This window comes from Hyperolius riggenbachi, chromosome 8 (assembly GCF_040937935.1).
Source record: "Hyperolius riggenbachi isolate aHypRig1 chromosome 8, aHypRig1.pri, whole genome shotgun sequence".
Lineage (NCBI taxonomy): Eukaryota > Metazoa > Chordata > Amphibia > Anura > Hyperoliidae > Hyperolius > Hyperolius riggenbachi.
In genome coordinates, this window is record NC_090653.1 from 299,667,765 (window position 1) to 299,685,422 (window position 17,658).

A 17,658-nucleotide genomic window follows, 5' to 3' on the forward strand; every position below is an offset into this window, starting at 1 on the left:
TGTCTGTTTGCCAGTACATGGACCTACTGAGGCCTAGCGTCTCTCCAGCCCTCACTGGCAGTTAAAAACGGTGATGTCACTTCCTGTGTACCCAGTCAGGCCAGGAGGAAGATGAGGGCGGTACTTCCCATGTACATGGTTAGGGATTCTACTTGTCTAGGATAGACCACTCCTCTTGGCCATGAGAAGCCCCGCCTACTGTCTGTCTTCTAGCTTTTTAGGTAGACCGGGGATGATGACATCATTATTAATTACTGCCAGCGTGGATTAAAGGGGCGCTAGACAAACTAGGCAGGGGCGGGACTTCAAATCATGGTTGCCCCCCCTTGCCATTTTTAAACCCCCTCCTCGCCCTCCCATACAACTTCTACAGCTCTAATAAACCTATATTTTCTCCAGTAACAATGTCGCTCTCTCATGTGTCCCTCTTTCAATACTGATGTACAGATTTGTATAAATAGATGTATTTTGCTACTAGAAAAAATGTACTTCAAACTTCATTCCCATCAGTTAAATTGATCTGTTTTTTATTTTCAATTTTTAAAATAAAGAAAAACTATTAATGATAGAAAGGACCAACATAGCTCCCAACTGTCCCTCTTTGGGTGCCCTGTCCCTCTGTCCCTCTTTCCTCCTCATTTGTCCCTCTTTCAGGACTTTGTCCCTCTTTCTATGGAAATATATATATTTCTCTACTAAAAAATGTTTGATTGACACTAAAATTTATTCTCATCCTTTTAAATTGATATATTACTAATTTTAAAATGTTACTATGAAGGAAAAGGAACCAGGATAGAAAGGACCAGGGTGGTTTGAATTCTAAAACATATTTTTCTTATGAAATCTTTATGGTATGCATGACGGGGACGTGATCAGGGGTGTGGCTTAAGTGTCCCTCTTTCTTATCTGAAAAAGTTGGGAGGTATGGACCAGTGTGGTTGGAATGATAAAACTACATCTTTTGATTCTGAATTCATTATGATATGCGTGGGGTGGGGTGAGGGCGTGGTTAGAGATGTGGCAAGGGCGTGTCTTAAAGTGTCCTTTCTAAGGGTGCGTACAGACATGCGACTATAGTCGTTTAAAACGATCGTTACCGACGGCATTGCCAGACGATCGTTCGTAAAAAGTGCACGAACGATCGTTAAAACGACCGACCAACGAGATATGTCGTTGGTAAAGAACGATCCATTCTGCCAGATCTTTTCCAACGACCATCGTTCAAAAAGTAATGTCTGTACAACGATCGGTCGTTGATCGTTCGTTCTCAAAGCTTTGCACATGCTCAAACAGTTATTTTTGACACTTGTGTTTGAAATCAGTTTATAAATCATGTTGCGCACGCAACGCTCGTTCCAAGATCGTTCGTACACGAACGATGTTCAAAGTAGCCTTTCTTCAAACGATCATCGGCCGATACCTCCTTTAACATCGTTCGTCGTTCAGAAGGAACGATCGTTATCGTATGTCTGTACGTACCCTAACTCTCTGTCCCAGAAATTAAGACATCCCCAAACGTAAGCCCTATCAAGCATTTCGAGCATGCTCAAAATATAAGCCCTCCCCTGAAAGTAAGCCCTAGCGGCAGTAAGGGGAAAAAGTATGGCAAAGTTTGTTATTACTGGAGCCCAGAAACACAAGTTGCCGTTCCCCATAGGCTGAAGCTTGGGACACAGCGGCATGGAGCTGGGGGAAAGAAGAGGATGCAGGGGGACATTGGAGGACATGGAGACACCAGGAGAACGTGGGGACAGCGGAGGATACAGGAGGACGTGGGGACAGCGGAGGACAGCAGAGAACAGGGAATAGAGGAGGATACCGGTACAGATGGGGACAGCAGAGGACACAGGAGGACAGGGGACAGCGGAGGACAGGGAATACAGGAGGACATGGGTACAGAGGGGGAAAGCAGAGGACATGGGAGGACAGGGGACAGTGGGGGGCAGGGAATACAGTAGGACATGGGTACAGTGGGGGACAGGGAATAGAGGAGGACATGGGTACAGAGGGGGACAGCGGAGGACATGGGGGACAGCGGAGGACAGGGAATACAGTAGGACATGGGTACAAAGGGGGACAGCGGAGGACAGTGGGGGACAGGGAATACAGGAAGACACGGGTACAGAGGGGGACATGGGGGACAGCAGAGGACAGGGAATACAGTAGGACATGGGTACAGAGGGGGACAGCGGAGGACAGTGGGGGACAGGGAATACAGGAAGACACGGGTACAGAGGGGGACATGGGGGACAGCAGAGGACAGGGAATACAGTAGGACATGGGTACAGAGGGGGACAGCGGAGGACAGGGAATACAGTAGGACATGGGTACAGCGGAGGACAGTGGGGGACAGGATATACAGGAGGACACGGGTACAGAGGGGGCCTTGGAGGACAGCAGAGGACAGGGAATACAGTAGGACATGGGTACAGCGGAGGACAGGGACAGTGGAGGACAGGGAATACAGGAGGACACGGGTACAGAGGGGGCCTTGGAGGACAGCAGAGGACAGGGAATACAGTAGGACACGGGTACAGAGGGGGACAGTGGAGGACACGAGGTGGATCCAGCAGAGGAAGAGGTGGCACAGTGGGGAAGGCAGGAGGACATGGGGGACAGCGGAGGACAGGGAATACAGGAGGACACGGGTACAGAGGGGGACATGGAGGACAGGGAATACAGGAGGACACAGGTACAGAGGGGGACATGGAGGACAGGGAATACAGGAGGACACGGGTACAGAGGGGGACATGGAGGACAGGGAATACAGGAGGACACGGGTACAGAGGGGGACATGGAGGACAGGGAATACAGGAGGACACGGGTACAGAGGGGGACATGGAGGACAGGGAATACAGGAGGACACGGGTACAGAGGGGGACATGGAGGACAGGGAATACAGGAGGACACGGGTACAGAGGGGGACATGGAGGACAGGGAATACAGGAGGACACAGGTACAGAGGGGGACATGGAGGACAGGGAATACAGGAGGACACGGGTACAGAGGGGGACATGGAGGACAGGGAATACAGGAGGACACGGGTACAGAGGGGGACATGGAGGACAGGGAATACAGGAGGACACGGGTACAGAGGGGGACATGGAGGACAGGGAATACAGGAGGACACAGGTACAGAGGGGGACATGGAGGACAGGGAATACAGGAGGACACAGGTACAGAGGGGGACATGGAGGACAGGGAATACAGGAGGACACGGGTACAGAGGGGGACATGGAGGACAGGGAATACAGGAGGACACGGGTACAGAGGGGGACATGGAGGACAGGGAATACAGGAGGACACGGGTACAGAGGGGGACATGGAGGACAGGGAATACAGGAGGACACGGGTACAGAGGGGGACATGGAGGACAGGGAACACAGGAGGACACGGGTACAGAGGGGGACATGGAGGACAGGGAATACAGGAGGACACGGGTACAGAGGGGGACATGGAGGACAGGGAATACAGGAGGACACGGGTACAGAGGGGGACATGGAGGACAGGGAATACAGGAGGACACGGGTACAGAGGGGGACATGGAGGACAGGGAATACAGGAGGACACGGGTACAGAGGGGGACATGGAGGACAGGGAATACAGGAGGACACGGGTACAGAGGGGGACATGGAGGACAGGGAATACAGGAGGACACAGGTACAGAGGGGGACATGGAGGACAGGGAATACAGGAGGACACGGGTACAGAGGGGGACATGGAGGACAGGGAATACAGGAGGACACGGGTACAGAGGGGGACATGGAGGACAGGGAATACAGGAGGACACGGGTACAGAGGGGGACATGGAGGACAGGGAATACAGGAGGACACGGGTACAGAGGGGGACATGGAGGACAGGGAATACAGGAGGACACAGGTACAGAGGGGGACATGGAGGACAGGGAATACAGGAGGACACGGGTACAGAGGGGGACATGGAGGACAGGGAATACAGGAGGACACAGGTACAGAGGGGGACATGGAGGACAGGGAATACAGGAGGACACAGGTACAGAGGGGGACATGGAGGACAGGGAATACAGGAGGACACGGGTACAGAGGGGGACATGGAGGACAGGGAATACAGGAGGACACGGGTACAGAGGGGGACATGGAGGACAGGGAATACAGGAGGACACAGGTACAGAGGGGGACATGGAGGACAGGGAATACAGGAGGACACAGGTACAGAGGGGGACATGGAGGACAGGGAATACAGGAGGACACGGGTACAGAGGGGGACAGTGGGGGACACGGGCACACAAGAGGTGGGTCCAGCAGTGGAAGAGGCGGCACAGTGGGGAAGGCAGGAGGACACACAGCACAGGATCTTGTGTGTTCATAGAAATATCTTTTGGTGCAAAAATGAATATAGGACACTGTCTTATTTTCGGGGAAACGCGGTATCTCAAAAAGTTGGGAGGTATGATTTTTTATTTTTTGGTTATGTTTGACATCTTCTGGAACCAATTGTGCTGATTTTGCTGCTATGCCTATAAATCACCTTACCACCTATAAATCACTTGGTTCCTGGACCTGAGTCTGGCGTCCAGCACTATAAAAGTCAGCACCATGACTGCCTCTGTCCCCGCCTCCTGTGAGCTTCTTCCAATTGGAAGCTAAGCCGCGACCTGGGAGGTACTTCCTGGGTTGTGGCTTAGCTTCCAATTGGAGGAAGCTCACGGAGGCGGGGACAGAGGCGGGGGAGCGCGGATTGAATGACAGTCTGCAGGTAAATACAAGGCTAGCGACAAGGAGTTTGTGCCTCTGTGTCCTGTTAACCACTAGCCGACCACATCACGCCGATGGGCGTGGCCGCAGCGGCATCCCAAGGACCGCCTAATGCCGATCGGCGTAAGGTTCTTGGGGGCCTGTTTTGCAGGAGATCGCGTGCACACGCATCTCCGCTTGGTAGGCTCCTCCCCGCCTTCAGCCTCCCAGCGGCGATTGCCGCTAGGAGACTGTAATGGCGAATCCACAGTCTAATATACCTGTACAGCGCTGCGATCCACGGCAGCGCTATACTGGGGACAGCCATGTGACGGTGTCCCGCTGGGAGACAGGATAGCTGAAGCCTATGATAGCTGATCACACTGATTGATTGGCTGGTAGGGGGAGGGAGGGCTGGGGAATAAATGTTGAAAAAAAAATGTATTAGCAAAATAATACAATAAATGTTTATGTAAAAAAAATAAACATCGGGGGAGCGATCAGACCCCACCAACAGAGAGCTCTGTTAGTGGGGAGAAAAGGAGGGGAAAGTGGCGTAGCTAAGGAGCTGAGGGCCCCGATGCAAGTTTTACAATGGGGCCCCCCAAGCATTCTATAAATATTAATTGATACGGCGCACCGAAACCTGCCAATGGCAACTACACTGTCAGAGGTGCAAGAAGGGGATGGGGAACAGTTTGTTAATGATTACCACTAATCAAAGTATCTATAGAAGTGATTATTATCAGCACAGGACCAATAGAGAGCTAATACTGTGATAGAGAGTGGACCCTTCGGGGCCCCTCTGGCCCAAGGGCCCCGATGCGGTCGCTACCTCTGCACCCCCTATTGCTACGCCCCTGGGAATCACTTGTGTGATGTGTTGTGCGGCCCTGCAGCTTGGCCGTAAAGCTGCAGTGGCCCTTTTTTAAGAAAAAAGGCCTGGTCTTTCGGGGGGTTTAAAGAGAACCCGCGGTGTGTTTAAAGAATGTTATCTGCATTCAGAGGCTGGATCTGCCTATACAGCCCAGCCTCTGTTGCTATCCCAAACCCCACTAAGGTCCCCCTGCACTCTGCAATCCCTCATAAATCACAGTCGTGCTGTGAGGCTGTGTTTACATCTGTAGTGTCAGTCTCAGCTGCTCCCCCGCCTCCTGCAGAGCTCCGGTCCCTGCCCCCGTCCCTTCCCTCCAATCAGCAGGGAGGGAAGGGATGCAGGCGGGGACCGGAGTTCTGCAGGAGGCGGGGAGAGCAGCAGACTGACACTATAGAGATAAACACAGCCAGCTCTGACAAGCTGTTTGTCAGCAGCGTGGCTGTGATTTATGAGGGATTGCAGAGTGCAGGGGGACCTTAGTGGGGTTTGGGATAGCAACAGAGGCTGGGCTGTATAGGCAGATCCAGCCTCTGTAGGCAGATAATATTCTTCAAACCCACCTCGGGTTCTCTTTAACACTGCAGTCCTCAAGTCCTTGAAAATACCCGCTTTGGGTTCTCTTTAAGATTCGTGGACACCTGCCATGACTGCCGCCCATAGCGATCGGATGCGATCACTAGGGCGACAGCTCAGGGACCCAACGCTGTATAGATATTGCGGAATGCTGTTGCCTAGCAAAGCATCTAAACAGCACTGGGGTACCCAAACTGTGCGCCCTAACGATCGCATGCAATCGCTACAAATGCACAGGCTGGTAATGATATTCTACACGCCCGACCAGTGATGAAATATGGCATGTATGGTATCGTTGTAACTGGGACAAGCCAAATAATGTTTTTTGAGGGGTTTTCCAGTTGTGGCACTTGTCATGTAAAACTTAGGAAGGAACATGAAAAAATGCGTACTTTAAAAGGTTTCAATAAACTTGTGTAAAGGAAAAAGTAGAAGTATCTGGGGATGAACTTTGTAGATGTAATAATTCTAACCCCTCATTTCCCGCAGAGGAAGGAGCCGGCTCAGGAAGGGAAGCCGCTGAAGAGAGTAAAGAAAGAGCTGCAGAGTGACGACGACACGAGCGTCAGCAGCGGTGACTACAACTTAATGAGCAGCAGCTCCGACAGCGAAGATGAGGCCGCCAAGCGCATAGAAGAGTCGGAGGAAGATGAGATCTTCAGCCTGCTGCATCCGGTCCCGGATCTGGCTCTGTGGGTCCCGAAGAAGTATCCGACTCCCCCCGGCCGGACCCTCATCGTCCATTCCTTCGCCTCCACGCTGCCGAACTCTAACAGGAGGAGGAACAGGAGGAGGGGGAAGAGGGAACAGAACTTCCAGTTCAACACTGTCCTGAAGGGTATCGCCTATCCGGCATCCACCGACACCGTCACCGAGAACGTGGAGGACTTCCTGAGAGAGGTGTGGCTACTTAAGGTGTCCGTAAACCAGGGCAGATTGACCATGAGACAGATCTCTCGCTGAATGAGATCTATTGGGTGCCCGTACACCGCAGGCCGATTCCCGACAGGTTTCAGCATGACATATATCAGAAATCGGCCAAGCGACGCCACCTCCGTCGCCTGCCTGACCACTCAACCCCCTCAAGTTTAAAAATGCCCCCCCCCTGCACCTGTGCTCCCCAAAATCTCACATGTCCACTGGCTGTCTCTGCTGTGTCCTCCGTCAATGCGCTAACTTGTACCATGTGGCACCAGGCCCTTTGTGTAACGTGGGACGTGGCACCAGGCCCCTTGTGTGACGTGGCACCAGGCCCCTTGTGTGACGTGGCACCAGGCCCCTTGTGTGACGTGGCACCAGGCCCCTTGTGTGACGTGGCACCAGGCCCCTTGTGTAACGTGGTACAAGCTATCACTGTGAGTGGGCTGGGAGCTCAGTGGTTGGCAGGTGAGATTTTAAAACCTTGCACATGGGCACCAGAAGGGGCATATTATACTTGGAAGAGGGGTAGAGGACACCAGCCAGGAGTCAGTCGGGCACGTCGGATGTTGCGATATCAAACACCATTGCCCCTGCGCACCTGCGATCGAAATTTTCCAGCACACCCAATCGATCCGTTCAAACAATTTCAGCCCTAAACCGACCAGAACGTTGATTGCGCAGACCTACTGCGGCGCTGATTTTCCTCCGATTCGGCCCACAAAATCGCTTGATTTATGGCCCACTTTACTGAGAACTAGTGTTGTCCGGATCATGAACGATTCGGATCTTTGATCCGAATCTCTTTTGTGAGTCGAATCATCCGAATCATCAAAATGAGTGATTCGGATTGCAAAGGGGGCGGGGCCAGGTGCGACACGCCCCCTCTCAGCGGGCAGTGGGGTCCTGGAAGCAGAGCAGAGATGGATGGCTCTGTTGGAGGGGACTCAGGGGAGCCAGCCTTGCAGGGACAGGTAGATGAGAGAGAGGGGACATGGGTGCCACTGCCAGATATGTGTAGAGCACACATACTGGCTATAATGTGCTGCTCATTATAAGCTGTCTGTTCCGTAGTGCTGCACAGTGAACACATTGGAAACTTTTGGCTCAGCTCAGTAACTTTGCAGGCACTGTGATTGCAGCGCAATATGATCCTCCTGCACTCGCTCTAAACAGCTGCACTTATCTTCTGGGAATGCTTTGGGGAATGCTTTCTATCACTGTGCGACGTTTTCATTCAGAGTACACAGATGAACATATAGGTGAAATACATGTAAAGCGTATGATTGCAGCATGTGGGTATTGTGTGCAAACATTTCTGCTCTCTGCTCGTCCCTCCTCCCTTCTCTGTCCACTCCCTGCCCTCTGTCCATCTTCTCCCCTTCTCTGTGTGTCCACCTCCCTCTCCTTCTCCTGTCCTGCTAGTCATTTCACACCCGAATGCTTCCCTTGTAAAATGATCCGAGATTCGGATCAAAGATCCGGATCTTTTCAATGATCCGATTCGAATCATCCGGATCATTGAAAAGATCCGAACTTCGCATCTCTACTGAAAACATGTGATCCAGTTCCCAGCCGCATGCATCTGCATTAAATGTGCATGCAAAAAATAAAGTGAATGCTTGTTGATGAACAGTGCATAGTTCCTCTGATTCATACAAATAGTACTAGATAGTAACAGGTTGATTGGTGAACGGAGATCTGCTCTGGGGAACCGGCGTGTGTGAAATATACGTATTGATCAAAGCCTCAGTTTAAAGAGAACCCGAGGTGGTTCCTTGGGGGGCAGATGGGACACAGTGTTCTCTGCCTGATGACATGCCTCTGTTTCCTCACACCGCTGTTCTCTGACCCCCCCCCCCCCCACCGCTAAGCTATAGCCCCCCGAGATTAGCAACAAGATTTGTCACTATCTTCGAGGAGGGGGATTCCCTGTTTAAAACGCCCACTAGGGGCGTTCCTGCAAGCTTTCCAGAGCTGCCATTGGGCAGCTCTCCCTGGCCACGCCCCCTGCCGATCCCCCGCCTCCCTGCGCGCTGAGAGAGATCTCTCTCCTCGCAGCGCCATGACCCAGAGGTCAGAAAGTAAAAGTGGGCTAGTGCGGCCCACGGGAACGGTGGTTTTTGCCGCTACCTGTTCCGCCAACACTTCTGCCCTTTTCTTTTTTTCTTATTCCACCCATCTCAGTTCCTAGTGCCCCAGTGGACAGGTGTAGGAACACCTCCCACCTGCTCACTCAGATCTCACACAAAATACAGAATGTACAAAATATAAAATATACAAAATATTTCAAAAGCCGTAAAAAACCCCTAAACCCAAGTTGAATCTAAAACTGAACTAAAGGTATTTGATGTAGCAGTGTGTTTCTGGGGGGAGGGGGTGATGAAACGAACGACCTGGAGGAGGACATGCAGACTCCATGCAGATAGTCAGACCTCAGCGCTAGGAGGTGAGGGTACTGACTGACTGGCTGCTCTTGTGTTGTAGATGGAGGGGAACATACAGACTCCATGCAGATAGTGTGCTGGCTGGGATGTGAATGCTGACTGGCTGCTCTTGTGTTGTAGATGGAGGGGAACATACAGACTCCATGCAGATGGTGTGCTGGCTGGAATGTGAATGCTGACTGGCTGCTCTTGTGTTGTAGATGGAGGGGAACATACAGACTCCATGCAGATAGTGTGCTGGCTGGGATGTGAATGCTGACTGCTGCTCTTGTGTTGTAGATGGAGGGGAACATACAGACTCCATGCAGATGGTGTGCTGGCTGGAATGTGAATGCTGACTGGCTGCTCTTGTGTTGTAGATGGAGGGGAACATACAGACTCCATGCAGATAGTGTGCTGGCTGGGATGTGAATGCTGACTGCTGCTCTTGTGTTGTAGATGGAGGGGAACATACAGACTCCATGCAGATGGTGTGCTAGCTGGGATGTGAATGCTGACTGGCTGCTCTTATGTTGTAGATGGAGGGGAACATACAGACTCCATGCAGATAGTGTGCTGGCTGGGATGTGAATGCTGACTGGCTGCTCTTGTGTTGTAGATGGAGGGGAACATACAGACTCCATGCAGATGGTGTGCTGGCTGGGATGTGAATGCTGACTGGCTGCTCTTGTGTTGTAGATGGAGGGGAACATACAGACTCCATGCAGATGGTGTGCTGGCTGGGATGTGAATGCTGACTGGCTGCTCTTGTGTTGTAGATGGAGGGGGACATGCAGACTCCATGCAGCTAGTGTGCTTACTGGGATGTGAATGCTGACTGGCTGCTCTTGTGTTGTAGATGGAGGGGAACATACAGACTCCATGCAGATAGTGTGCTGGCTGGCTGCTCTTGTGTTGCAGATGGAGGGGAACATACAGACTCCATGCAGATAGTGTGCTGATGGGCTGCTCTTGTGTTGTAGATGGAGGAGAACGAACAGCAGGTGCTGCTGATTTGGGAAGAAGACATCTTTAAGATCCTGACGAGGAACACCAAGGAGACCTGGAAGAAGCAGGTGGGTTGAGAGCGAAACACGACTTTCCGTTTTCTGTAACGATTGTTATTCCCGACAGTGTAGGCCGCGTACAGACGCTCAATCACCATCGCTCTAAAACAAGTGACCCCCGGTGGGTAGCGATGAGTGAACCATGTCAGCGCACGGTCTACCAATCGGATCGTTAGCGGAAGCGTGAAAATGAAGTGGAAGATTCGCCACACGTGAGAACTTTGAGTGGAGCAATCCTATTTTTTATCGTTCAGTACAAATAAATAGCACCAAGGGGGGGGGGGGGGGTTTGGAGGTGGACAAGCTGTCTGTTCTGTCCTATGGAGTGTGGAGGGAGGCAACCTATTTATTCACTCCTGTAGAGGGGTATGTTGGGCAGCCTGTTCTGCCCTATGGAGAGGGAAGAGAAGAATGGACAGGGCGCTTCTAGGCATAGGCAGTACAGGCCATTGCCTGTAGTGACATTGGTCCTGGGTGTACCATGTTGCTGGATTGAGCCCCGCCCCCAAATGAAGCCCCACCCCAGACTAAGCCTGACCCGATGTGTGTTCTATTTTTTGCTGCTTCTATTTAGTTTAAGTTGCAGGCAGCTGCCGCTGTGTCCCTCTGTTCCCTCTCTGCCCACATTGCGTATTTTCTGGTGAAATGCTGCCACATTTATGTGTATGTTCTAGCGATACGCTGCTGCAATAAGTAATTTCTGGTGAAACGCTGCCGCATTCTGATTATTTTCTAGTGAAACGCTGCCGCATTACAATTATTTTCTGGTGAAACGCTGCTGCACTACGATTATTTCCTGGTGAAACGCTGCCACATTAAGATTATTTTTTGGTGAAAGACTGCTGCATTACACTTACTTTCATGGGGGGGGGGGGAGGCGCCTCGGGTGGAGGCCACAGGTTTTCTTGCCTGGAGTGACAAAACGGCTAGAGGAGCCCCTGGTTAGGGCATGATTTACAAAGCTTTTTCATTTGTTTTCACCTTATCTATGTTACATTTTTAAAACCCCTAAAGGGAAAAATATAATATAATTATGAGAAGAGTCATATTGAAATTAACTTAATCTGGAACAACTTACTTTGAATGATTATTTTGTTTGTAACTGTGCTGAAAGGTTATTTTTATCTATTAGGTGATCACTCATTTATGAGAAGTTTTGTGAATAGAGCCCTTATGCTGGGAATACACGTTACGTTTTTCACGTTCGATTCGCCGCGCGATCTATTAGCCATTCGATTCTCTGTGCGATTCTCTTATCTTCCGCTCGTTTTTCTTATTTTTTTCACTTCTTTGAGAAATCGAGCGGAACAGAATTGAGCGGAGAATCGGACATGTCGCAATTTTTATCATTGAAGGCATCTATCGGAACGATTGTCTGCAAAAAACGTAACGTGTATTCCCAGCATTATGTGTTTAGCAACTGGTCATTTTGATCAAGAAATCTGTTGTGGCAGCTCCATGTTAGATACCAAACCCACATGTAGCTGCCAGCTGTCTCAATGCTGCAATATACTGTAGAGCATTGTGGGTTCATCAGCATGCCCCCAATGCTGTCAGAACTATCTTTCTGCAACCAAGAAGTCTTAAAGTGAACCAGAGACGAAGCCCCCTTGTGTATTTTACCATAGAAATCAGTGGGAACATTAGAGAAAACATTTACCATGCTCTCTGTTCCATCCTCACTGCTAAAAGTGTCTGTTATCTAGCTGAGATAAGAATCCCGGACTGAGCATTGAGTCTGGCTTTGCTATAATGACTCAGCTATAATGATTCCTGAGCAAAGCCAGCAGGGGGCAGGCTTGGACTTGAAGACAGCAAAGAACACAGTCTCAGCTATAATTATTCTGTAGCAAAGCGAGACCGACTGCTTAGTCGGGATTCTTATCTTAGAGGTGATAACAGGCAACTTAAACAGAGAACAATGTAACAAAGAGCAGATTAGGTGTTTACAGTCATGTTCCCACTGATTTATAAGGTAAAATACATGAGGTTGCTTCATCTCTGGTTCTCTTTAAAGAGAACCTGTAACAGAAAAAGTTCCCCTGGGGGGTTGTACTCACCTCGGGAGGGGGAAGCCTCAGGGTCCCAATAAGGCTCCCCCCTCCCCTGTAGCTGCAGGCAGTCCAGCGCTGGCTCCCCCGAAGTGTCCCAGAATCCTCCCTGGACAAGCGCTGATATATTTCCCTTCCCAGGCTCCAGCAGGTGGCGCTGTTGCAGCTCTCAGCACGGAGATAGGCGAAAATAGCCGATCTCTGTCGGGTCCGCTCTACTGCGCAGGCACAGGAGACTTGCAGGAGATTTGCGCCTGCACAGTAGAGCGGCCCGACAGCAATCGGCTATTTCCGCCTATCTCCGAGCGGAGAGCCGATACTGCGCCTGCACTGGAGCCGGGAAGGTAAATATTTACATCTCCGCTGTTCGGAGGGGCACAGCGAGACCGCCGTGGGACAGAGGAGGACGGGGGAAGCCTCAATAGGACCCTGAGGCTTCCCCCACCCGAGGTGAGTACCCCCCAGGGGAGGTTTTTTCGTTACAGGTTTTCTTTAATGCAAAGTGGACGTATAAATATATATATATATATATATATATATATATATATATATATATATATATATATATATATATATATATATATATATATATATATATATCCAGTGGATTTGTGGAGAGTGCACCACCGGTTTGTTACTAAATGAGGTACATGTGGTATAATTTTAACCGTGACGAGTTGTAGAATACATTTTGGTGTGTCTTAAAGCTTGGACCCACCTCACATAAAAAATAGGTACGGACAAATTTAATCCAACATAAAAAGTCATTTTCAAAATGATGATCTTTGGAAAGTCATAGCAAAACTGCAAGAGACATATGTGGTAACATTTTAACCATGATAAGTAGTAGAATACAGTTTAGAGAGTTTTAGGGTTGAGGCGCATGTCTTGTGTGTTCTTTTTAGTCACAAACTGACTCAAAAGCAATTCAATGTTTGCTTATTGTGTAACAAAATAAGACTTCTAAAATGAAAACAAAGTGACAGAATAAAACAGAAAAAACATGTAATATCCAACACTCCAATCAATGAGCTTCTGTACTCTGTACTGTGGTTTTCTGTGCTTTTCGATCGTACAAATCTGATTGCATCTGAGGAAAATATTGTATTGTTAATGGACACCTTCAGATAGGAGTCATACATGCGTACAAAAGAGGGGTTATTGTTGGCTGGCGATTTCCAGTAGGCAAATGTGATATACATGGTGCAGGGAACGTTCCAGCGCAGGCATGGATAGATTGGTAGGTTTTATTTGTGGATCACTATGTGATAAGAACATCTCATACGGTGAAAGCGGAAAACTAGAGCTACAATAGAGTAGAGAGGCACATGACACTGAACACGAACATACACAAAATGCAGAGCGCCATCATGTGGTCGTTTAGCATACATGCATTCTAGGCATGAAAGATCATGAATGCTATAAGATCTGTGGCATTTTCCTCTTCTAGATCCAGAGACTGAGGCAGAGACAGGGTAAGCCCGCTACAGAAGCGCAGACCAACCAGCAAGAGGACTCCAGCAAGTCGCTCTCCCGCCTCTACAAAACCTCCATCGACAGGAAGCTGCTCTACGCCGTGTCCGGGTGGATCGGAAACATCTTCCTCCCGCTATCGACAAACTGTGGCCGAACGCTGAAGAGGACGCACGGTAAACTATCCCGGCTTATAGACCGAGCTCTCTGCACTGGGGCAAGGAATCTGAGACCTGATTGGCTAGTGCTTCCAGCCAATCCGCTCTGCTGGGAGTCACATGACCCCAAATCACATTTTCCTAATAAAATAGTAACAATTGTGTGTTTCACACTAAAAATTGAGTATTCTGTTCGCTATAAGGATATTTTGTATTGTGTTTTTCAGCGGAGGAGATGAGTAAGAGACTGCGAGGCATCAGCATGGGTAGCACTCCGATGTTCATCCTCCTGATTCAGGTATGTTGCCGGTACTGAGCAGCCCACCTTGATGTAGGCCTGGGACACACGCACAGATATTCACTACCGATTTGGCAAACCGCTCTATCTTGTGATTGGTTTTCATAGTGTATAGTTCTGCGGACCAATCGGTGGCAGACGATAATTGAGGCTTCAGTCTGTCATTTAACCACTTCGCATTCCTGGAGTTTCCCCTCTCCATTTTGCAATTTCAGCCCTCACTATTATACAGCAATAACTTTTTTACCACTTATGCCACCAAAGTTATATATATATATATATATATATTTTTTTTAATATTATTATTTTTTTACAATATACTTTTTGTTTGTAATTTCTTTTCCAACAGTTGTTTATTTTTATAGGCATTTTACAGGGGAAAATATGTGTGCAGAAAATATCCTTTTTTTTGTGATTTTTCACTCTTTTGTAGTTTTTACATGACAAGTCCCACAGTCAGGGATGGGCTTCCGAGTACTGAAGTACGAAAATTTAGATTTCTAATAAGGAGGAATCAATGCACCTGTGACCGCGGGATGGGGGGGTTAACCTACCCAGACGTCCGTGGATCCTGTGCGTGTCTTTGCTGTAGTACGCGACCTATGGGATGCGTTCTACTGCACGTCCACGTCCTCCTTCCGGTGAAAGGAGGAAGTGCGAAGTCTTCATTAGAATTTCCGAATTCGAGTACTTCAGTACTCAGAACCCCATCCCTGCCCACAGTTATAAAGCATCTCAAAATACATGATTTGGATCGCCCCGGTTAAAATGATACCACATATGTTACATTGTATTACTAGTCAGGCATGTAGCGTACCATTATTGACAGCACGTGCGTCTGTAGCGATTGCATACGATCGCTAGGGCGCCCAGTTTGGGTATCCCGGTGCTGTATAGATGCATTGCTAGGCAACAGTAGAACGATGCATTCCCTACATGTCATATTTCATCACTAGTCAGGCATGTGGCGTACCATTATTGACAGCACGTGCGTCTGTAGCGATTGCATACGATCGCTAGGGCGCACAGTTTGGGTATCCCGGTGCTGTATAGATGCATTGCTAGGCAACAGTAGAACGATGCATTCCCTACATGTCATATTTCATCACTAGTTAGGCATGTGGCGTACCATTATTGACAGCACGTGCGTCTGTAGCGATTGCATATGATCGCTAGGGCGCCCAGTTTGGGTATCCCGGTGCTATATAGATGCATTGCTAGGCAACAGTAGAACGATGCATTCCCTACATGGCATATTTCATCACTAGTCAGGCATGTAGCGTACCATTATTGACAGCACCTGCGTCTGTAGCGATTGCATACGATCGCTAGGGCGCACCGTTTGGGTACCCCGGTGCTGTATAGATGCATTGCTAGGCAATAGTAGAACGATGCATTCCCTACATGCCATATTTCATTACATTCTAAGAAAAGATGCCAATGTGTGTCCACATCTAATTATAGATCTCAAAAAGCAGTTCTACACATGTATAGTGTAAGAGTATAAACAGCTTTATTTCTCAATCCAAGTAAAATAGATTAAAAACAATTAAAATCTCCCGATTGAAATCAACAGTAATTGTTATTCCAGCTCAAGAACAAAAGTGTTGCAGTAATTAATAATATAAAAAAATGTGTACCGTATATACTCGCATATAAGCCGACCCGCATATAAGCCGACCCCCCAACTTTTCCCTGAAAAAACAGGGAAAAATGATTGACCCCCATATAAGCCGGGGGTAGGAAATGCTGGATTGGTGCAGCCCCCCAGTGTGTCCCAATATAGCTAGTATAGTGCCCAGTATAGGTAGGTAGTGTCCAGTATAGCTAGTATAGTGCCCAGTATAGCTAGTAAAGTGCCCAGTATAGCCAGTATAGTGCCCAGTATAGGTAGGTAGTGCCTCAGTTTAGCTAGTATAGTGCCCAGTTTAGCTAGTATAGTGCCCCAGTATGGCTAGTAAAGTGCCCAGTTTAGTTAGTATAGTGCCCAGTTTAGCCAGTATAGTGCCCAGTTTAGCTAGTATAGTGCCCAGTTTAGCCAGTATAGTGCCCAGTTTAGCCAGTATAGTGCCCAGTTTAGCTAGTATAGTGCCCCAGTTTAGCTAGTATAGTGCCCCAGTTTAGCCAGTATAGTGCCCAGTTTAGCTAGTATAGTACCCCAGTATGGCTAGTAAAGTGCCCAGTTTAGCCAGTATAGTGCCCAGTTTAGCCAGTATAGTGCCCAGTTTAGCCAGTATAGTGCCCCAGTATGGCTAGTAAAGTGCCCAGTTTAGCCAGTATAGTGCCCAGTTTAGCCAGTATAGTGCCCCAGTATGGCTAGTAAAGTGCCCAGTTTAGCCAGTATAGTGCCCAGTTTAGCCAGTATAGTGCCCCAGTATGGCTAGTAAAGTGCCCAGTTTAGCCAGTATAGTGCCCAGTTTAGCCAGTATAGTGCCCAGTTTAGCCAGTATAGTGCCCAGTTTAGCTAGTATAGTGCCCAGTTTAGCTAGTATAGTGCCCAGTTTAGCCAGTATAGTGCCCAGTTTAGCTAGTATAGTGCCCAGTTTAGCTAGTATAGTGCCCAGCATAGGTGGGTAGTGGGTAGTGGGTAGTGGGTAGTGGGTAGTGCTCCCTCCCCCCCCCGCTCCCCCCGCGGCCGCCGCTGCTATTTTACCTTCTTAGACAGCGGCCGCTTCCTAATCCGCGTTCCTCTTCTTTCTCAGAGTGTCAGTGTATCACAGCAGCGCGCCGGGCGCTGCTGCTGTGACGATGCAGGGGGCAGGAAATAGCGCGGCTCCCTATAACGGCCATCTGTATCGCCGTTACCAAGGGAACCGCTCTTTCCTGCCCCCTGCATCGTCACAGCAGCAGCGCCCGGCGCGCTGCTGTGATACACTGACACTCTGAGAAAGAAGAGGAACGCGGATTAGGAAGCGGCCGCTGTCTAAGAAGGTAAAATAGCAGCGGCGGCCGCGGGGGGAGCGGGGAGGGGGGGGAGCGGGGCGCGGACTACCCGACCACCCACCACTAGACCACCAGGGAAGACTCGCATACAAGCCGACCCCCCAACTTTTGACCCCCTTTTTGGGGGTCAAAAATTCGGCTTGTATGCGAGTATATACGGT

General features: G+C 49.4%; 1 protein-coding gene across 3 annotated transcripts in view; it reads left to right on the forward strand.

Annotated features, from left to right (window-relative positions):
* Positions 1-17,658, forward strand: part of SNAPC4 (small nuclear RNA activating complex polypeptide 4) — a 98,097-nt gene that overhangs the window by 52,863 nt on the left and 27,576 nt on the right. For all 3 annotated transcript variants that reach the window (XM_068249228.1, XM_068249230.1, XM_068249229.1), the window contains exons 16-19: positions 6,653-7,063; positions 10,491-10,583; positions 14,076-14,274; positions 14,484-14,554. In XM_068249228.1, coding sequence (XP_068105329.1) covers positions 6,653-7,063; positions 10,491-10,583; positions 14,076-14,274; positions 14,484-14,554 — 774 coding nt within the window. The remainder of the gene's footprint in view (positions 1-6,652; positions 7,064-10,490; positions 10,584-14,075; positions 14,275-14,483; positions 14,555-17,658) is intronic.